The sequence below is a fragment of the Anoplophora glabripennis genome, unplaced genomic scaffold (genome assembly GCF_000390285.2).
Source record: "Anoplophora glabripennis isolate ALB-LARVAE unplaced genomic scaffold, Agla_2.0 scaffold18, whole genome shotgun sequence".
Classification (NCBI taxonomy): domain Eukaryota; kingdom Metazoa; phylum Arthropoda; class Insecta; order Coleoptera; family Cerambycidae; genus Anoplophora; species Anoplophora glabripennis.
This window is the reverse complement of record NW_019416221.1, coordinates 2,046,892-2,069,908: the sequence shown is the minus strand read 5'-3', so window position 1 is coordinate 2,069,908 and position 23,017 is coordinate 2,046,892. Positions and strand designations below refer to the sequence as shown.

General features: G+C 32.8%; 1 protein-coding gene and 1 long non-coding RNA gene across 2 annotated transcripts; one reads left to right on the top strand and one right to left on the bottom strand.

Annotated features, from left to right (window-relative positions):
* The first annotated feature begins 13,256 nt into the window (after window positions 1-13,256).
* Window positions 13,257-22,162, top strand: LOC108908240 (probable RNA-binding protein 46). The gene is made up of 5 exons (XM_023454219.1): window positions 13,257-13,955; window positions 18,373-18,550; window positions 18,710-18,824; window positions 18,898-19,027; window positions 22,071-22,162. The coding sequence occupies exons 1-5, from the start codon at window positions 13,257-13,259 to the stop codon at window positions 22,089-22,091; spliced, it is 1,143 nt and encodes a 380-aa protein (XP_023309987.1). The 3' UTR covers window positions 22,092-22,162.
* On the bottom strand, window positions 15,594-16,350 carry LOC108908241. The gene is made up of 3 exons (XR_001964357.1): window positions 16,020-16,350; window positions 15,690-15,957; window positions 15,594-15,612 (listed from the first exon to the last, which is right to left on the bottom strand). It is a non-coding gene; the product is annotated as an uncharacterized LOC108908241 (long non-coding RNA).
* Window positions 22,163-23,017: the final 855 nt, after the last annotated feature.

Here is a 23,017-nt window from a genome sequence, read left to right as displayed (position 1 = left end):
TAGGAAAATTCATGAAAATTTTTACGTCTTTCTCGCTTATGCCATTTTGCATGCACGTAGGAAACTACATTATAAAGTCATATAAATGTAGGCATAAGTCCACATTGGATTTTCATGTTGTAAATTAATTTGAATTTTAATATGAGTCAGGTCGACAAAGTAGAAAAATTATAGAAAATTGCCACAATTTTCTCGTTTATGCCGTTTTGTACACGAGTAGAAAATATTATTAAAAGCCACTTTCAAGAGTGGCATGAATGCCACAAGGTACCGTCGTATGTAAAATTTTTTAAAAAGTTGTCAAAAATTACAAATTGCGGTTATTTCCTCGCCTGCGCAATTTTCGATATACTTAAATTAATTTAAAAAATGTATGATAAATAATGCAAGTGTCGGAGAAGATATCTATATAAAAAATGAATATTTCTAACTATAAAAGGGAATAAAAAATTTAAAATAAAAAAAATTTCATGAAAAAGAGAAAGCTTTATATTGGGTTTAGTTTGATTTTTCGACATGTTATTTTTTATTACGATAATTCTTAATAACTTATAATAAAGCTGGTAGTAAGGCCTTTATTTTGATCCGTTTTCATCAAGAGCTGCAGATAAAACTGTTTGAAATTTGAAAATGTAAAAAATCATAAAACCGAAAAAACTTTTTATTTTTGATATGCTTTAATTTTAAGTTAATAAAAATTTGTATTATTTTAAGTGTTATTGTTTGTGTTAGTTATAATTAAAAATTAGTAATTCAAAGTCTTTGAGGAAGCATTCTGACAATTGAGTTGGCAGCGGTTTTTCAATTCAATTACTATTACTTAAATAAATCTTTTAATATAAAAATAAAATGTATAAAAGTACAAATTAAGTAATTAAGGTACAAAGTACCAGAAACAAAAAACAAAATTCAATATACATGATATTAAATCAGTTATAAATCAGTTTCTTCCCTATGTATTCTAGCTTAATTATTTCTTCTTCTTCTTCTTCTTCTTCTACCTTAGTCGGCTCAATTCAAGTAGATCATCCTTGCACTGAAGCGGTTAATTCAAATTATATAATATTTTTAATTTTTAAAATTTAAATATATTGTTCATAAATACGTATGGTCTATTGTGATAAAATACTCTACTCATTTACGAACAAACGAGAAATTTGTGGCAATATTATATAATTTTTCTTTTTCTGATCATGACTCAAAGAATAATTAAAAATCATTTCTAATATGTGGGGACTTAAGCCGAAATAGTTTATTATTAACTTTCATTAAATACATGAATTACTTATATTTATAAAAATTAAAAATACGCTAAATGCAAGTAAGTATAAGTATTTCGAAAATTGCGTAGGCGATGAAATAAACTTTTTAAAAATTTTTACATACGACGGTACCTTGTGGCATTCATGCCACTCTTGAAAATGGCTTTTAGTAATATTTTCTACTCGTGTACGAAACGGCATAAACGAGAAAATTGTGGCAATTTTCTATTATTTTTCTACTTTGTCGACCTGACTCGTATTAAAATTCAAATTAATTTACAACATGAAAATCCAATGTGGACTTATGCCTACATTTATATGACTTTATAATGTAGTTTCCTACGTGCATGCAAAATGGCATAAGCGAGAAAGACGTAAAAATTTTCATGAATTTTCCTACAACTTTTCAAAAAATTTTTAGCATATAGTCCTCACCAGGGACTTATGCCCTTTAAAAAAAATGAATACTTTCATTTTTTTCTTTGCAATAAGCTTTAATTTATTCACGAGAAAAACGTTGACCAAAACGAAAAATTTTCCGCAGCTTTTCCAAAGCCCTATTTTCTTTAGTCCTTAGTAGGACTTATGCCAATGTTTTTTATGAGCTTTTCGAATATAATAATGTCATATTTCTAATTGGCATTAATGAGAAATTGGTAGACAAATAAAGATGTTTTTCCACATTTTCTTACAAAGTTTTCCATATTTAGGTCTCTTGCGACACTTATGCCAAAAAAATTTCGTGATAAAATCGATACTTCTCTTCAACTTACGAACATGGCATAAGTGAGAAATACGTCGCTGTACACATTATTTTTTTGAAAAGGAAAATTGAATTTTCACGAAGGTGCCCCGCAGCCCATCTTTTAAATTTAGTTTATTGTACTTGTCTCTCGGTTACCTGTCAGTACTCTCAGAGGCATAAACGAGAAAGACGTCGTCGAACTTCAGTCTAATATCTCCCGATCTATTAGGCGATCCTGAAAATTTCAACTCAATCCGTTGAGCGGTTTTCAAATTATATGATTTTTAAAATGCGACTATTTGTCTCAGCCGTGACAATGCAATGACGTCACCGCATGGGTCGGTCAAACAGCTTGGCGCGTAGCGTACGCACTTCCAGATGAGTTTCTGTATCTGCAGGCTATAGAACTAGAATAGTATGTAGATGTGTAAAATGAAAGCAAATTTCGTAAAAACAGATTCTTCTAATTTTCCAGAAGTAGGTTTGTAATAGTTAAGGATTTTTTTAATGAAAACCACGACTATATCAGAGATGAGACGAGTGAAAATACATAGGTAAAAGGTACGTTTCAATAACGTGTAAAGCTTCTATCAAGTACGTTTGCAGCGAAAGTTTTAATGTTTTTGTATAATAAGAATAGAACTTAAATAAGAATAAGGATTTTGCGCAAAATTCTTATTACTATTTTTATCCCCATGGAAGCTACACAAATCTACCTAATATCTTATAAATATATTGATAATATACATTATTTATTATGTATTTTTATTTAAATACTTAGTACCTATAGGTATTTGTATAATATTCACAAAAAATCAACAATGAAAAAACACTTACACAAGTTTATTGTTTTTAGGGGATACAAACGTTACTTACCTAAATTACGCAGGGTAGTTTAGTTGCTTTTAAAATAAGTCATTTTTCAAATCAAAAATATATTAAAAAAAACAAATCAGAGTAGAGACTAATAGACTATTAATTTTAGATCCGCGTGACGGTAATAAATATTTCTTAGGTGTCTTCACACTAGTCTCCCACACTGGGGAACAATACAATATTTGTATTTTTTTTTTCTCTTCTGTGTCCTCCATACTGTTAATAACTGCTAACTCGATATTTTATCCTACTCAATCGAATCTCTTAACAGGCAACTAAAACCCGACTACCCGACTGACTGACAAGACCGCAAGCATGCGGCAGCGGTTTCCCATGCGGTGACGTCACACCTGCCGGTTCAGCGGATACTCAGCGCGCCAGTTTATGACTTTTTTTGGATGACTTGTAGGCGATATAAAATTCTGGTTTTTGCAGAGAACCTTAAAATGACAATATTTGCCGTTAAGCAAATAAAAAAAATTGCTGAATGAGCCCATTGCTATCAGCCCCATTCAGTACATACACCACGTAGTTTAAGCTCTATTGTGACGAATAGAGAAAGTTTCATTAGGCACCGCTAGAGAGCAGTTTGCCTACAATCGAAAAATAGTTTTTTCCATAACTTTTTTGTCTTAGTGATTATTGCTAATGTTGATTAATCGTTTGAAAGGTAATAAAGAACTGTTTGAAAAGGGTATTCTTTACTCAAGTCGCTAAATCTAACCGTTTGGTAGTACATCGAACCTAAATTATTATTACAATTGCTGACAGAAACTTTAAGTAATAATTAAATAACACATTAACAAACACCAAAACAATAAAAAAGGTTGTCCTCCATTTTCTTCAATACATTTGCTAAAGCTTTATTTATATTTAGTTTAATAGAATTCTCATTAAAGAAATTTAAAATCTTTGGAACAAATATTTTTCTTGAATTACCTTGAAAATAATTTGATAACAATTTTCGTAAAATTAAAATATCCAAGTTTATACAAAGTTATCCAGAACGATTGAATGTGCCGCTCTCTAGAAATACTTTGTGCCGCTCACTTAATTTTTATTGTCATAGTTGGATACACTGATTCGTTGATGGTGGTCTATGGTTGCTACCATTCGCTTCGACAATAAAAAATAATTTCGATAGAAGAAATTAGCTGTTTGCTGTTTATTTCAAATAACTCATCACGAGACTCTTTCAGTTAGCAATAAAACTCACGTGCCTCACCTCACGCGAAACTCTTCCATTATCCAGATTTGCCTGGAATTTTGTGGAGTCGCGTGACATAGGAACATTGTAGTGTCAACACAATGTGTTGCTGCTTGTCGTGCGGCTTTTCTTAATAGAAACACGTTAATCGATCCTGTAAGGATACATTCCTGACAAAGAACAACGTGTTCTGTATACGATACGCGAGCAAATCGTTTTGTTCGCTATCAAATAGCCTTTTCTTCATAATATTTTTATTAGTATATACAGGGTATCGTCTCAAATTGCACAGATCAAACTATATCTGATAATAGAGCTTTAAATATACGAAAAATAAGAAAAAAAGTTCCTCTTCATATGCATGAAAACTGCAGTAAGACTTTTCCCGGGAAATGCATGAAGAATATTTTTCTTACTAGCTGAATTATTTTAAATTGCAAGTCAATTTTTTTGAAGGAAACGAGGAAGAGAAATTTTTCTCATTGGTCTTTGATAATTGATTTTTTTTCTGTAGTTGATCATTTGTTTTTTTATAATTTATTGATTGTTGGTTAGTATGTGATGTGAATAAAGCCATTATAACAATATTTAAAAAAATATATTTTGTCAGTGTGATTTAAATAAAATAATAGATTTTCCTGTTTCCTGTTACATCATGCGTTGCATATTGAAGTCGGTATGTCTCGAAAACAAGTAAATATTGGGAAAACTTTATATTACAAAAATTATTCAAAATTGAACCATCAAACTAATTTCGCAATACCCATCTAGAGTCGATCAAAGAACGTTTATTAAAATTCACTGGCGTACCATGAAAAATTCCTGAAATGTTAACACAGAAACGTACACCTTCAGACCCCTGTTCTCAAAGCTGTTGCGAAAGTTTATGTAAACGCGCTAAAGCAAAATTCGCATTCTTCGCCAAGACAACAAAAGCAGAAACTTTTTAATTAACTTCCTAATAAAACGCGGGAACAGATCTTTGCCGCAAAGCCATCGTAAAATCGGCATACATTAAAGCGCGACAAAGTTTCGAGAAAGACCTGTCTCAAAATTCACCAAAGTAGCGGCATCTTGAAAGGTTCCGATACAGAGACTTAGCTAACCCAGCAACATCGTGTGTATCGACTTGCTGGCGGTTTATATCGCGAGCGGTATGTAAATCGCGATAAAGCCGCTATAATCCGTCGAAAAGGAAAAATATTTCAACCCGGGGTGAATAGCTGCCCCTTCGAGGGTTTTATGTAAAATTAAACCGGCCACCAACAGTCACAAAAGCGTATAATATCGTTTAGTGGTACCATCAAAGGGGAATTTTAAAGGCGGCCTACTATAATATTTATTACGCCATTGGAAATTTAGAACCATAAATTTTATATTAGTTGGTAGGAGGGGCCGCAAAGGCAGCATCGGAAATGTCAAACATACCTGTTAATCAAATTGTAAAGTATTTCCGATCTCAATTGAAGACTAAAGAGCTAGCTAGTATGTACCAGGTTCGGTCGCTACACAGCAACTCGGCATTGAAATATTTGAAAAACTTTTTCCCATAACACAGCCGCACTGGGCAACTAGGCCATAAATTTCAGTTGTCGACAAATTATCTAGCAGTGCAGTGCAGCAATACGGAATTATTTTATTGTTGATTATTTTTATTTAATAACTTTTCTAACCTAAACTAACAACCCTCCCTCATCCTTTCCTGGCAAGGATATGTTCATACCTACCCGTTGATTCTTGACGAGCAGTAATATATTTTAATGAAAATGTAAATGTTTTTTGATATGTCATAACCAAAATTTACCATCAATATAATAAAATTGTTTGAGGACTTAAATAATTAAAATATGCTGTTGGCCAAATGAACATATAACGGAAATTCTCTCACATTATATACAAATTACTTGTACTTGTACCTTTAGCAGAAAACTTTTCTAGGGACGCCTATGAAACTCATACATATGTAATATAAAATCACATTCTCATTTTAATTATGAGCTGCTTATTCCAATTAAAATAGTTCACCCTGTATCCTGTATCACGTTTACTGACTTCCTTTATGGCAAAATACAACTGAAGGGGATTCCAAGGATTATACCTCTCAAGCTTATAACAAAAATACCTATCTCATTTTATTTGAAGAACAAACCATATTCAATTCATTACTTTTTTTTATTTCATTAATGTTATCAAGCACTTCATTAAACGTATCATAACGTTAGAAGAACTCGTTTTGTAAAAAAAAGGTCATATGAAAGTCTAAGAAACTAATTGGGATAATTTTTTCCCTTGCTACCTCCAACAAAAATTCAAAATTTAATTTTAGGGATTCGTCATGATTTGTTTCTATTTCTGGCAAAAAATCCCATTATTTTTTTTTTGAGAAACGACTACTTCTAGGTTATGTAATAAATCGAAAATGGTACATTTTTCAAATAAAATAAAAGGTATCTTTTTCCTTGGCTATCGAATTTCTGAGATTTCTGGGGTAGTGACTCCCGATATCGCCGCCACTGGTACGCGTATTTACATCCGAATTCAGTGGTGTGAATTTTACCTATAATATTGCATCAAAGGTGTTCAAAAATATTTTTAAAAAATGTGATTTTTTAAAACCCTGCATCTCGAAAGCTATAAATTTATGGACCCACCTTTATATAATCTTTTTAGGTTAAAATCACTCAAAGAATCACCTTTTAATTAGTACTATGTATATAAAGGAAATTAGTACTTTTTTTATTTTTTAATATTCTATTTGGTAGTTTATAAAGTGAAAATAAACCACACCTAAAAATTTCAAACGATATATGAATGTTTGTTTACATACAACTTTGTATCTGTATAAATGGTAAAACTTACATTTTTCAGGGACAATCTGGACATCGCGGAGCTGTTTGGAAGCGAACATCACTTGAATAAGGTAACCACGACACATCACTACAACATTATTCATCATTACACACTCAATTACTATTACACACTTAATTATATACATTTTCACAGAAAAACATAGTCAGGACGGGATAATTAACGGTTTACGACTGCAAGCAGAGCGTCCCCTCCCCTACCTGCCAAAAAGTGAATCACTTTGTTTTTATTGTTACTCTCGCTTCTTCAATAATTGAATTCCACTAAAGGCTCCCCGATATCAAAGTATAAATAGAGGTGGGTGCGGATTTTTAATTAAATAAAGTTGTTAGAGGGTCCGTTCTGTAATTAGTTCAGTGGAATTTCAGTAAAACGCACTAAAATTTTTGTAGAGAGTTTGGCGCCCTCGCTATAGAGAAACTGGGAAACTAGTAGTAAATGATTGCTCCGAATAAAGTTCGAAATTTGTTAACTAATAAACTTACTGATACTGATAGCCCGCACATCAACAGCTGATGCAAAATATGGTACCCATGTTCATTTTTCACTAGGTTTGTTCACTGAAATTTTACTGAAGCTAATTATAGAACGGACCCAGAATAGATGTTCAAAATATAATAAGAGAATACAATTCTTGCTAAAATGATTAAAAATTGTAATTCATGCTTATTATTTTATTACTTACATTTTTGATTTGACAGTTAAGGCAGGCACCTCAAATAATTTTCAATAAAACTGATTTAAAGTAATTTATAACAGGTATTGTTTAATTAAATACATTTTTTTCGTTATTAAGTTAAAAACTGTTGTTGATTTGACGCTTTTTATTCGTATAAAGTTTTTGTTCGTTTTTGGCCACTTTCTCTGTTCAATCAATCGACGCCTACTGAAGTTTTTATAGCAATGACATCTCTTCATTTTTTCGCGTTCTAGATCTACCTATCTATCGACATTCCATGATGTCAGCTGATTGTGAGTCGGGTGACTGCTTGCTGTCTATCCGCCAATATAACGAACCTATAAATGGAACAATAAACTGGAAATGAATAAGAAATATGACTGCTCTCGGGTTATATTTAAATCGTACCGAGGAACTTTATCGAGGAGGAGAGTCGTTATTCTCATTCAAATTTCATTTTCTGAAACTGAGAAGTGAAGGTAGTTGTATTACTTATGTCAAGCTACGGAAAAAAAAAGAAACGGATAATGAATCAGTCAACATTAACATCTGTAAAATCTATGAGAGTTGTATGTATTTTTTTCCAGAGACAACTCGTCCTTCATTATCACATTCTGATTATTATCCATAAATAGAGACTTATTTATATTTTCTATTGGACAAATACAAAGGAAAGAAAGGTCCTAGGTTAATAATCGTAGACAAAACTTTGACATTTCACATTCAAACCGAAGACATACGGTTATACGCCTACTTCCACCCACAACCCACAGAAATATGTCTGGTTGCACGCGTGACAATCCATTTTAACAAACTTAACCATTTCAGGATTGCTTTTTTAGTTAGGTTCGCCGTCTTTGTTTTAACAAATCGAGTCTAAAAGTAAGTAGCTTAATCTTATAAGGCACGCCGGTTATATATTTTCCAAAGCGGTTATAATCTCGTTACTTCAGAGCCGGCAAAGAAGGGAAATAAAACTCTTCCTCAGACTGTCATTTCGTTTTCATTTTCTAAGTGCCGAATATCCCTCGAATTAAACTCGATAGCGTAAATCTTTTTGGTCTCCGGGATAAAGTTTGGCAGATTCTAATTAAAGTTTCAAGCAGCTGAATGTCGTATTTGGGTACAAAATTGACGAAATTCGTTTGAGTTCAGAGCAGGATATACCGAAATAATTCAATATAAAGTAGAGAGTCAAAGGAACCGTTTTTATTTATCTTCATCGGTTAAATTAATTAATATACAAAAAAAATTTATAAGTTAAATACGATTTAACGACAGGAATATAAATTTTTAAGAGTTGCACCAGTGCCATTTTTAAGTAATGAAACCCAGGATTAAATATACAGGGTCCGTAATAAAACCACAAGCCCAAGCTTCATCATCTTATCCAATGGACAAAGTTATGACATGGACCTAAAAATCACTCTCTATGAATTTTTGGACCGATTTTTTTGTTTAAATGTATAAATCCCTCCCCCCTTTTAATAAGATTTACAATTTATCCGTAATTCCAAGAGACAATCTCGTAGAAAATTTACAATCCGTCTTTTAAATACATTAAATACAGCTTTCTACTGGAACTGGGTCAATCTCGTTATCCAAGCGACTGAGTCCGGTGAAAACTCCCCCGAAAAGTAAAGAAAATCTTGTTTATCGTATCCTAAATCTATTCAGACTCGACTTCGAAGAGTTTTTGTTGTTTGCCAATTATATCATTATATGAGAATGTTAGAAATTGATAGTCGTTCATTAAAATGAAAGGTTAAATGTTAAAATGAATCGTTACCAATTATTGTTCCAATAAAAGAACCAGAAAGTATTTTTTACACAACAAAAGTTATAATTCTAAATCATAGGTGCTTTGAAACTATTCGTATGTAAGTTTGCAACAGTTAAAAAGTTAATAAAACTTGGCATCACCAATATTAATGACTCGTTTACAATGAACAATGGCAAACCGTTACGTCTACGCTCGAGATAATGCGGTTGGTCGAGTAGAATCTCGTGAAAAATTACACCAATAACAGCCGATGAATTATTGTTTTAATTTCACCGAAATTTATTTGCCAACGTGAAGGAAACAAAATTACTGATCTCGTGGCTTATAATCCTTTATGAAAGCTCTGTATTACTTGCCCGTTGTGTGGAACGTTATACCTCGTATGTAATAATCACTCTGCTGGGCCCTAATGATAATGAACGAGAATCAAAGGGCAGAAGTTGATTGAATGTCGGTCGGCCGCAAGATAAATGGACTGAATACATGTAGGAACGACACTTAACCTGGAATCGATAGTAATTGACCGCGTTTGATTTTACAATCATCCTTAATGGGCCCTGTTATCGAACGGATGATTAATTTAATGTCGAGGAATCTCGACTAATTAATTATTTCGCAGCTGTCTAAGCGTATCGCCGGTTTAATAGTTCACTTGGTAACCATCACTATTTATCAAATCCAGTCCGGTGGGTTACTTTTTAATTGTATGCAGAGGTTTTAAAGACAAGTATTGAAAACTGCATTATTACAATAATTTTGTTGTATAAATTATTTTATAAGCACTTCGCGTTCGTCGGTAGGTGTAAACGTACCTTTAGCATCATCATCGTAATGTTCATAATTTAAGTACTATTCGTTCGCTTATACACATATTGTAGTAAACAGGCTGCAGTTAGAGAAAATGGAGCGCTATACGACGAATGAGCCAGTGAAAATTGTGAAAATGCATTACAGGTACGGAGAGTATGTAGCTGAGACCGTGCGCAAATTACGTGGAATTTTCCGTAGAAAAGACGCCCCTAATGAAACAAATGTGAAAAGATTATTTGACAAATTTGTACAAACAGTTGTAGACAATAAAAAACAGGCCAGAGTGACAGTGTGGTGTGGTGACTTTACACTGATGGGGTGATTGATCCGTTCTTTTTTGAAAATGAAACTGGAAACACAATGACCACAGACAAAATAGCTGCTATATTGTCTGTGCAGTGACAGTCAACGGAGAACGATATCGAGAGATGCTATTGAATTTTTTGTTGCCTTATTTGGATGGCATAGATTTGGATGACGTGATTCCAGCAGAATGGTGCCACCTGCCATACAACACGTTACGGCAGAAATTTAATGGACGACTCATCTCACGTAACAGTGAAGTGATTTGGCCACCAAGATCATGCGATCTTATGTCACGCGACTTTTTCCTGTGGGGAATCGTAAAATGAAGAGTGAAGAGTGGCAAAAAAATTAAATGCATATTTTTTTTTTTCAATGGTTGAGGTGCTATGCGAAATAACAGAAAAAATATACGGGACGAAGTTTTCGAAAGAGCCGCAAAATAATTGGAATTTTCTCAACACGGTCCTGGTACTTGAAAATTCTGATAAATTCAGTCACACGAATGGTTCAAAAGCTGAAGTAAAATTAAGTTTTAATGAAAATTCAAAAACTGAGTACAAAGAGTTCAGATATCAGTTTTTTTATTTATGGAACTCTCTCGAAAGTTTAGTAAATGCGAACCCCCAGGATGAATATCGAGAATTGGAGTTGCGAAGTGCACTTCGCGCTAATTGAGAGCCCCGCCAGTTTTGTAGGTTAAGAACTGTTCACGTTTCTTATTATCTCAGCACCGCCACTGTATGGGAAGAGCGAGGGGCGACGCAATCGTCATTACTCTAATTAACGCTCCCTGCTGAAGAGGAACGCTGCTGAAAGCCCGAGAGATCTCGTAGCGGTGGACAATGCAATGTGCCTCTGGATTTCCTACGTCGCATATACGACACGTCATTACAAGAGAAACACTCTAAATTTAAATTCCTGGAAAAATATGTGTACTATTGGAACAATCATTTTTGAAAAAGAAAATCGGATGTCGACGCAACACAATATACACATATTAGTTCATAAAATGATTAAGTGGCAGCTTCTAGCAGAGCCAGTACTGGCTCTGACTTCTAAGTTGTTGTACGCGCCACCTTTCGGGTAATAGCCAAAGAAGAGTGGACGCAACTTCCATTTCATTGATTTGTTGTTACCTATATATACGTACAGTAACCTGCAGATGTTTATATATTTTGAAACTCTCGACAGGGAAGTATACTTTTCCAGGATTAAAAAAAAATCGAACATTCAGATTGCGAGTTTTATTTATTTTTCATGGGATTATATGAAATAGAGTGACCTAAAAACATGAGATATATCTTAAGTTTAATAATTAATAACCTTGTTTAATACCTACATAATGGATGGCACACTGCTGATACATTTGCAAGTAAAATGGAATGCCTCGTTAGTATTATGGCTTATTGGCATGTCAGTAGGTAGCATGTAGACACGTTCCGACATGCCACTTGAACTCCCCCGAAACCCCCCGCCCCACATTGCATGCCAAAAAATCAAATGATGTGCAATTTACTTGAGCGCCTTCTACAGGCATGCTTTTTAATAAATACACATACCAGGAGCTATCTTCTGCAAGCTACTTGCATGCTATTGTGCAAGCAAGAGGCATGTGTACTTCCGCCTTTATGTAACAATTTCAATATACCTATCAGTATCAGATGTATATTTTTGTAAAGATCTTGTCTGTGGGTTGGATATTTTTTGAGTAGGTACCTAGATTTCTGGTATCGAGGAACATTGTCTTCATTTGATATGATTAAAAAAAAATTGTTTTGATTTGGGTGAATTATATATTTTTTTATTATTTAGGGACAATTTTTCCAGCTGTCGAAATTTATTAAGAAATGAAAAAACTTGTCCGTAGACTAATCTATCTCTATTCAAATATCATTAGTCATACAAAACATTTAAAATGGCTACAAATTTTGCGAAAGGATAAAGTTCAATCAGATTAAAATATTGAGCTCCCCGTGATAAATAAATCCGTCACTGTGACAGAAAATTAAAATCCGTTTTTATCTGGAACAACGCATTTTAGCGATATGAAGCACGTAGGTAACTTTTTTTCTGTAAATAAAATGACGCTATGTTGGCCCGTAATCTTCACCAACATAAAAAATATGACAAAAAAAACAAGACTATTCTAGGTATCCTTAACTTGCCCCATGCCTTGGTGAAAAATAATTTTTTGTTTGTCTTCGTCTACCCCAAAAACCTGCATATACCAAATTTCATTGAAAAATATTCGGAATACGGTACATTCCACTCACAACATCCTGTGCAAAACATGAGTGTACTAAATACATTTTAAGTACACATTTTTAAGTTTCGTAACAATAATCACCTCTGTTTATGTGACAGAATAACACCTTTTATAAAAATTGCTTTATAAAAATATTTATAATGTCTAATTTAAACAGAGATATTTAGAATAAAAGTTCAATTTCTAGAACAAAGAAACAGTGTTCCCAGAAATATATAAATTGTCTGTCTTCCATTCTCGTTCGACTTTGATCTCCACGAAATGCGAACACCTGATGGAGCAAATAACTAGTTTTTATCCCGAGTATATGGTAATAACAAATCAAACCAATAGCCTCTACTCCCGCTCGTAAATAATGACCTCATCCATAGGGGGGGCACCGCACTGCTCCTGGACTGAGACAAAATAGCTTATTCCTATCCCGGATTTGCAAGTGGTCTAGTGCGTGGTCACGATGGTCGTTGTTCATGAGCTGGAGAAAAAGCCAAGGTTCGACTTTTTAAACAACGACCGTTTAGCGAAGAAACTGTTCGCCTTGGTCGAAAAAACCGGCTACGAGATCATGCAGGTCAACGGTCAGAGAGTGTACGCGCCTCCGGCGAAGAGAAACATACAGCCACCCCCCAGGGGTTGCGAGGTGTTTATAGGCAAACTGCACAAGAACATCTTCGAGGACGAGCTGATCCCCATATTCGAGACCATCGGGCCTCTCTACAAGTTCCGGTTGATGTTGAACTTCCGCGAGCAGACCCGCGGCTTCGCCTTCGCCACCTACTTCTCCAAGAGGCACGCCAACTTGGCGGTTCAACACCTGGATGGGTACGAGATCCGACGTGGCCTGCGGATCGGGGTATTCAAGTCGGTGGATAATCGCAGGTTGTTCGTGGGAAACCTGCCCCTGAAGGTGACGAAGAGGGACGTGAAGGACATGTTCTGCCAGTACGTTGATGGAGTCGTGGAAATTATCATGTACAGTGACTTCACGCAGCCCCATTTGAACAGAGGCTTTGCTTTTGTCGAATTCGAGAACCACCGTATGGCCGCCATGGCCAGGAGACAGTTTGCCCCTGATAATCTCTTAGCGTGGGGACAAACCCTCTACGTCGATTGGGCTGATCCTCTGCCTGATGTTCACCCGAAGATTATGGCCAAGGTAAGAGAAATGCACTAGACTTGTAGGCAGGTATTTACTTAGTATTTGCAGACAGATCAATTCAATTTCATATTCGTACTTTTTGTTTTAAGCTACCAATGAAATCAAAGCCATCACTCATAAATCAAACTAAAACTGCTCTATTTATTAACGTGTTCAAGTTCTTATACAGGGCGTTCCTTTATTCGTCTTTTATGTGTTGCTCGAAAGATATTCAAGTCAACTCAAGGTCAATTCCAATTCGTTAAGAAGATGACCTATTTTTAAATATATTTTAACAAAGTTTTAGTGTCTCGTACACAAAAAGAATTTGTTGCGTGACCCCAAGGATTTTATACAAGAGGATTGCTCAATAACAAACTTATTTCCGCGAAACTAGGTTATGTTGTGTGACGTCATTATGTTACCTCAATTTAGTGGGAACTTTAACACTGAAAGAAAAAATTAACCTATTCCTTAAAAACATATTATGTTTAGTAATATTGACAAATAATTAAACATACATTAAAAATAGTGGCATGTCCCTACAATATTAGAATATTTAGGTGGTTTAATTTGCACAGCGATTAGAGAAATATTGTAGCCGTTTATTTAGAAATATATTTTTTAGATATAATAAATAGGGAACCGAGTTAAAAAAGTTACCAAAAATATAATATACAAAGATTGTCGTTTTACTACTTTTGTTTGAATTACAAATACACATACCTACCATTTGAATATCGCTGCTCATACAACCTATGAACAATAAAGTTATTACGTAAGGATAAATATTAGGATAAATTGATAGGAAAAATATTAATTATTGGACTGGATAAAACCGCACTCGGTAAAATAGTATATTCTTTCACGAGCAGGACCAACAGTTTGCATGGCTTATAAATATGGGAGCGCTGCGTGAAGCTAAAACTTGCTTCTTGATTAAACATTTGTTTATTGTTTGATTTATATATTTTAGGGTAGGTAGTCAATTTTGAAGTTCTATTAAAATTCTTCTAAAGCACTTCTAAAAAAGTTATTACAGTTGAATTAAGCACCAAAACCAGGGGTCGGCAAGTAATTTTAAGCAGTCCGCATACTTTTACAAATTTTTAACGAGGTCCAGAAAAAAAACTCGCACCTTACTAATTTTTTATTTTAATTTGCATTCATGAAATGATATGGAATACAATACATAGGCATAGGCAAAGCGATTTGATTATCTGTTAAAACTTTTTTTAATAGAGCTGTTGAGGGATCTGGTTTTTTTGATTTTGTAATCAGAGCACGGCACTGTTTATCTTTATAATATCTCAGTTGATCATTTAACGTTTTTATTCTGCTTGTACTAGAACGTTTAAGTTCTGCATACTTTGAAATTAGAGTATTATATTTCACAGAAAGCTCTTTGTACAAATTCTCATAATCTGTACATGTTGAAGAGCACACTGACATATCACCAGAAGGAAGTACACTAAACTCCAGAGTTTCAGAAGTAAAAGGAACTGCAGTTTCAGGTATATTTTCTGTGTTGCTCCGTTTTAAAATTTCTTGCACAACTGCTTTTTTTCCCCGGATTAATAGTCTCTTCTCTCTGGATGAAGTACACATTTTTTTACTCTGAAGTGGTAAATGCATCATGGGAACAGCCATTTTCTTTTTTTTTTTGTAGGTAATCCTAAAAACACATTACTTAAGTAATTTTCATTAAATTAAAAGAAACCCAATATTATAATACTTGTTATATGTACTAACCTAAAAGTTCATTCTTCAGGTCTCTCTCAAAATCATTACTGGTAAAATGAATAGAACATATTCGGCTATGATTCGGATTAAAACTGTCCTGCCTCTTACAACGATTTATCCACTCCTTGTAAATTGTTTGTGAGAGTAAATTATTAGATTTTGGAAATGGAAAAAATTCGATATCTTTCCCTTTGGCTTTTACCCCAACAAAACTGTTATTGCAGCCATAAACTGCACATCGAAGACCAGGCATCTTTTTTTTTATTTAAAGATTAACCTAAAAACAAAGAAATTTAAGTATTTATATACATGCCTAAAAAAATATATTAAATTTATTACCTTTTGAGTAAAATTAAAAGTCTATTGCAGGCTTTAAAGTCTCTGAACACTAAACTACCACAAACACAATGGTAACGAACTATATTAATAAGTTAACACGAACTAACAACAACAAACTACGTATATAACGTCAATTAATAATAACAGTGACGATAAATCCTCTAAACGAACAATAATCCACAAAAACCACACGGAAAGTAAGGAAAATGAGCCGTTTTACACATGTAAACATAGCACGGAGGTAACGTAGTGACGTCACGTATTCGAGCGTTTGACATTTTATTTGGCGAACATAGGCTTAAATGGGATCGAGCAATCCTCTTGTATAAAATCCTTGGCGTGACCCCACTTTTTTATGGGTACCGTAATAAAAAAATATAACACTTCTTTCGAACCACATTTTCAAGTTTTAATACACACACTAATCTCAATTCTCAATCCATTCGCCCCCTAGAAATTCGAAAAAGTACAAACATTTTTTTTAGCTAAGAAAATATTAGATTGGAATTTTTTAGTTAAATTTAAATTAAATTAATACACTACTTTATTTTTTTAAAAAAACAATTGTAAATTAGTTTAAATATTTATTGACAAAAGAATTTAAAAATATAAAATATTATGTTAAAAAGTAATACATTTAAAAATTTAGCTCTGGAATTTTAAATTAAAGAAAATAAATTTTTATCTATCGGAATCAGAATAAAAGTTTAACAGTGCCATTAAAGCTCTATACAGGGTGTGCCATTTAACACTCCCGTTGCCGATATCTCCGAAATGAAGAAATTTATTTTAGTTTCGGAAATTGGGGTTGTTACGTCCATCGGATAGCTTCAAATTGGAATTAGAATTATTAGTTCAAATCTTTCTGTATAGATGGCGTGACGATACTAAAAAATTTTTTGTTCTCTGGAACGTGGAAATACAGTCCATCTGAAAGATCGTTAAATTTTGAGTAATTTTTGTAATATAAAGTTTTTCCCTACTTTTACTTGTTTTCGAGATATATCGACTTCAATATGCAATGAATAATATACCAGGAAAATCTATTATTTTATTTAAATCACACTGAGACAAAAATATTCTTTTAAAATATTGTTATAATAGCTTTATTCACATCATATACTAACTAACAAACAATAAATTATAAAAAAAAGAATGATTAACTACAGAAAAAAATTGTACACTGGTAAATCTTATAAGGGTCAGAGACGAACCGCATTTTAACAAATGTTATTAAAACATGCAGTCACAGGTGGCTCATGTCATTTGTGTAAAATAAAACAATGACAGATGACACATATTAGTTTTCCAATAATTACATATTTTTCATATTAATAAGCTTATATCAATTTTTTTGTGAATATTTGTTCGTCAATTCCAAATTAGATAAACCTCCTTAAATGACATGACAAACACTAATCATTCGGTTATTTATTCAAATAAAGAAATTAATAACATTAGTCATCATTTTAATGATTTTATTCGAGTAGATGCTCAAAAATACGGTCATTTGCACGAACACCGGCGCGACATCGTTTTAATAATGAAAATGTAATTTGTTCGAAATTTATTGTTGCTTGAATCTGATGAAAAGCATTATTTATTTTTTCTAATTTTAAACCGCATTTATTCGAATGTCGAAGTGTGTTTTCAGTTCATTTTCTAAGTTTTACTCGAAAAATTGAAAGACGAATCCGAAAATATCATGGTTGTTACCGTAAAGCAGTGGCGCACTATTTTATTTAGAAAAATATGCCACCGATACCCTGTATCTCCGCCACTGGAACATGTAAATTTTAGGAAAAGCTCTCAACATTTGGACAATGTTTACATAAATACATGTGCCCAATTTCAAATTATTTCACTTATTAGTAGTTTTTAAATTATTTAAAAACAATTAAAAATATTTTTTGAAGTGTAGCACCCTGTATCTTTTTAACGAAATTCACCAAAGAATACGAAGTTTCATTTTTGGTCACCATTTGTGAATCACCATGTATATTTAAAACTAGGTTTACCTTTATAGCTTTAAACTTGAATTGTGAAGGTTATTATTCGACCCTTAAATTTTTATCTGTTTTTAAATTATAGATAAGTACACTGTAAACTTAGACTTTATTATGTTCGCCTAATATTCGTTTCATTTCTTTATTTTTTTTTGTTTTTCTTGTATTAAAAGGTTTTATAAAAACTATTTCTAAAAAAAATTAATTCACTGTACCTATATTTCTACCTAGAATTTATAAGTATTTCTCTCATCTTCTCTCTTATCTTGCCCCCCCCCCCAACCCTTTGGCTGGCGACGCCCTTGCTATGTACAACTTGTTTTAACATATTAATATCATTTTTTCAGGTTTCCATCTTATATTTAAAAAATATACCACTAGACTACACATCGGAGGAAATTCATACGATCATATGCAACGCAGTCGGTGCTCAGCTGGTGAAAAAAGTGCACAAGATGCAGAATTATGCCTTCGCGCACTTCGTGAACCGTCGCTCTGCAGAACTTGCTTTAGAAAAGCTCCAAGGTTAGTTATTCTAATGGAGATGGATATATTTTGTTAATTATCTATAACTACTAAAAATAAATTAGTTAACACATTTATAAAAATCAATCTTGTTTTTTTTTTAATATGTTTCGAGATATGAAATACCCGTTTATATTTTTTATTTGCATCATTTTACAGGACTGGTACTTTCTGATAAGGACGAACACCATCACAGCATGGCAATCGAATGGGCGAGACCAAGGCGTTTTAGCAAGAAGTTCAGACTTTCCAATACCCCAGATAATTTTTGCAGGTATGTGGACGTCGCGCGTTAAAATGTTTCTTTTCCGTTCTTGGAATGTTTCTGAATAATTTTTTCTGTTCAGATCGGTCCCACCGAACATCAGGAGACTGGTATTTCAAAAAGTGGCCGATGTTACTTCAAATAGTCTCCTGAATCGCACAGATGTACTGTCTACCGATTACAATTCTTTTATAAGTGGAGTACCGGGCTGTGTAAGTTTTTGTTATAAATATTCATGTAACTATATACAGGGTGGTCCATTAACGGTACGGATCCGCTGTACATAGGAAACTAGACGTGCTACGATTATGAGGTAAAAAATGGGATTTTAATAAATAAGGCCAAAAGAAATTGATTTAAAATGTTTTCAAGTTTGTAACTTCACCGCTAGGGGGCGCAACTGCTACAATATTACGGAAAATTGTCGTTTTTTCGAAATATCACTTATATAACCAAAGTTGAAGATACACTTTTTGATACACTGTTAAACCCTTCACAAGTTTTGTTCGAACTTTTTTTGTTATTACCATAGCAACGCCAATATGAAGGACGCCATCTTGAAATTTTTTCGATCGATTTCAAGAAACGACGGCTCATTTTATAAAACTATTAATAAAATTTATTTTTATGATATATGGGAATAAAAATATTATTTTCCTCCGCAACGGTAGATGACGCTAATCAGAAAAGTTTTGTAATTGTCTCCGTTTACTAAAAAATTAAATGCAACGATATGGTTTTTTTATGGCTACCTAACCTATCCGTTTCTAATTAGCGTCGTCTACCGTTGCCCAGGAAAATAATATTATTATTCCCATATAAATATAAATTTTATTAATAGTTCCTTAAAATGAGCCAAGATTTATTGAAATCAATTTAGAAGTTATGATAATTTAAAATTTTTTAAGATGGCATCTTCATTGACGTTGGTAATAACATAAAAAAAAAACTATAGAAATAGAAAAAGCCATAGAAGACAAGACAAGGATGGCTATAATGAAGGCGTCTAATAGTTAACGCCCATTTCGCCATTCCACAAATAAGAAGTGGAAGTGGCTATGAGACGCCTTCATTATAGCCATCCTTCTCTATCGCATGGATTTCTATGGCTTACTTTATCGCTCTCACGTAACTTCAAATAGACCATCGGTACTTTCCTACCCTGTATATACCGTAAATTTTTTAAATTAAACTTATAATAAATATGGCAAATCCCTCTATCTAAACCATACTATTACTGATGCATTGTACCGATGTGTGAAAATACATCAGTAAAAACGCCAGAAAAAAATGTATTTTAAAATAAATTTATGTAGATACCTATAAATCACATTCTAATACCTGTTTGCTTTTATTCCTCTTATTTCTGCCGAAGAAAATGAAATGCTTTTCGAAAAAACTCCGCAATCATCATGGAATTCGGTAAATTGTCTGATTAGGCTTTAGCATAACTTTGTTCGGTCATGTTACAAATATTCTTGAGAATTTTAAAAAAACTAAAAACTAATGATTATTTAAAATAACAAATTAAGATTCAAAATATTATTTAGGTAGTAAATAATATTATGCTACGCGCGGAAAGCTCACTTGAACTAAACGTCGTAAAAATGAAATATTATACCTACACAGACTTAATTATTTTGCTACATAGGTGCATATTAACCTACATAACAGAATGGAAACCAGTTAGTAAATATAACAGCACATCAGTATAGTTATCGTATCGTATGTAAACTAAAAATAAAAAATATTTTTAAGAAGTCATAGGACCGACTTCGTTTTTTAATGTGGAACGGCCAGTTTACTTACCGATGACGTCGCAGCAATAGCAAATTTCAATGTAGGATTTAGTCAATTTTCGAGTCGAATTTTTCACAAAAGATTTTATAATTAATAATTTTAAATAAGGTCATATTTAAATATATGAACTAAAATAAAAAATCCGGCAGGTGCATCAGGCCTATTACGTAATAAAAAACTTCGTAATAAATTTGAAAAAAGTCACTTCGAAAACGAAACGTTTTCTGACCGCTGATATATTGTAGGAACTCTTTTTGTTGGTTTGTTATCCGTCGTTAAGGGCCCCATATTCTTTAAATAGTGTTTTTCGCAAAGACAAATAATTTCGAACATTTAATAACTGAATAATCTAAAGCTTATCAAATAATAGGAATGTTATGTCATGCCACCTGAGTATTTTCAAAGACGCCGTAGTAAAACGAATAAACAGGTGCAAAAAACGATCAAACCATCAAGGTTTTAGGTACTGAAATCTACGGAAATACTAACTTTTTTGTATATCATTCCACTTGTAAATATTCTTTTTACTTATTTACTTGCTTAGTCCTACATATAAAATTGTTTACTTTTATTTATAAGTACGTGAAAATAATTCTTAAAATGTGGGGTTAGGATAACAGCAAACGCATGTTTTACAAACGCTTTTTTTAGTTATTATTTTATTTGAGTAAATTTAAATGGTAACAATGAATAAACAAAACATCAAGGATTTTATTTTTGTGCTTACTTTTGTTCTACACGTTTTACTTTTAAAGATTTCAGTATCTAAAAACGCCAGAAATTTCACTATTTCTCGGCCAGAAATATGGCCACCTTAAAGAGTTTAATGAAACATTTGAGTAACATCCTGTACATATGTAAACCCTTTCACATTTTTTTTATCATACATTTACATGCTTATATTACAAATACATTGGAAACATCAACAATAATGATTAATGAAATATTGGATTGGACACTATTTCCAGCGTCAAAAAATATCATTTTAAATTACGATACGATTAGATACAGGGTGACCTATTTATTCGTCAATATCTATGTATAAATTTCTAAATTTCCGTTCTTTAAATAGGCCATCCTGGACAAGTGTCATTTTTATTCAATTTTGGTCATTACAATTGCGACTGCTTTGCTTTGACTGACACTTATTTCAAGTACCCAAACAAAAATGGCAGCTGTAAAAGAGGGACGACTTTTGCTAGGCTATACCTGATGGCCAGGCCCCTCCTAAAAATTCGTATAGGAATGGCGGCTTCGACAAGTGCCTTTGAATACCTAAGCTAGAAACTAAATACATATCACCTATCTTTTATTTATTTATCTTCAATGTTATATTATCTTATAATAAATTCCCAGGTTAATAATTTTAGAGAAATATGTATTTATAAAAAAAAATAGTAACGAAATAATTCTTAACGTTTTTCTATTACTAAAACTATGTCCTTTGATTTGCAGAGCTCCGTTTTGACCGACTGAATGATAACGGATATCGTGATGGATGACAATGGATGGATTATGTATATTTTCCTATCAATTTATGAATTTTGTTACTCAAATACATATTCTTTCAAATATAGAGCATTTTAAAAACGTAGTTTCATTTCCCGGTGACACTCATACACATTGTCTTTTTGGTATATTTTATAAAACGATCAATTTTTTGCAAGTGAGATTTAAGTACTTGGTTATTTTTAACAAGGTACAGTCCGTACGATGTTTGTCGAGATAGAATTCCTGCGTCACTTTCTTGGAATTAACCGCATTCAACACCCGAGGTAAGTGTATCGTCCTGTGCATTTTCAGTGTAATTTCTTGTTAAATAAGTCAATGGAGGTGAAAAATAAAAGAAAGGAATTTAATTTTCTTGTCGAAGAGCACCGTGTTTAACGCGTATAATTATTTTAATATTCTGAAAATAACGCGGGAAATTTCAAGGCACGCGTCAGCCGTGGTAAATTGTTGCAATAGTTCCGATAACAGAACTTTACTGGCTTCTATGTTAACAAATATTACACGGACTGTACATGATTCGTTATGAGTGACCAGAATAATATTTTGATTGAAAAAAAAAATTGGGGAAAGATAAGGATGGGAAATATCTCCAAAACGTTTTCACGAGATCTAGCAAATAAAATTGATAAAATCCGTAATTAAATAACAACGAGCATAATGCAATGTATAAAAAAATAGTTCACGGTACAGTTTACCTCATACTTTTGTGAACTTCGCTTTTCAACACCTATTTAACTAAAATTTTAAAAAAATGTAAGACTGGAATATTGACTAAGAAATATTTAATTTTACTAAAAAATATGGGGACGCACAGTTTTGAAGAACTTGATATAGAAAATATATACACGAATTTTCTGTATAATCAAAGAGGAAAACCATTAAACTAGATA

Coding starts and splice junctions, on each gene's coding strand:
- LOC108908240 (XM_023454219.1), top strand. CDS start 13,257: ATGGTCGTTGTTCATGAGCTGGAGAAAAAGCCAAGGTTCGACTTTTTA. Junction 13,956..18,372: donor ACCCGAAGATTATGGCCAAG/GTAAGAGAAATG, acceptor TCATTTTTTCAG/GTTTCCATCTTATATTTAAA. Junction 19,028..22,070: donor TAAGTGGAGTACCGGGCTGT/GTAAGTTTTTGT, acceptor TTTGATTTGCAG/AGCTCCGTTTTGACCGACTG.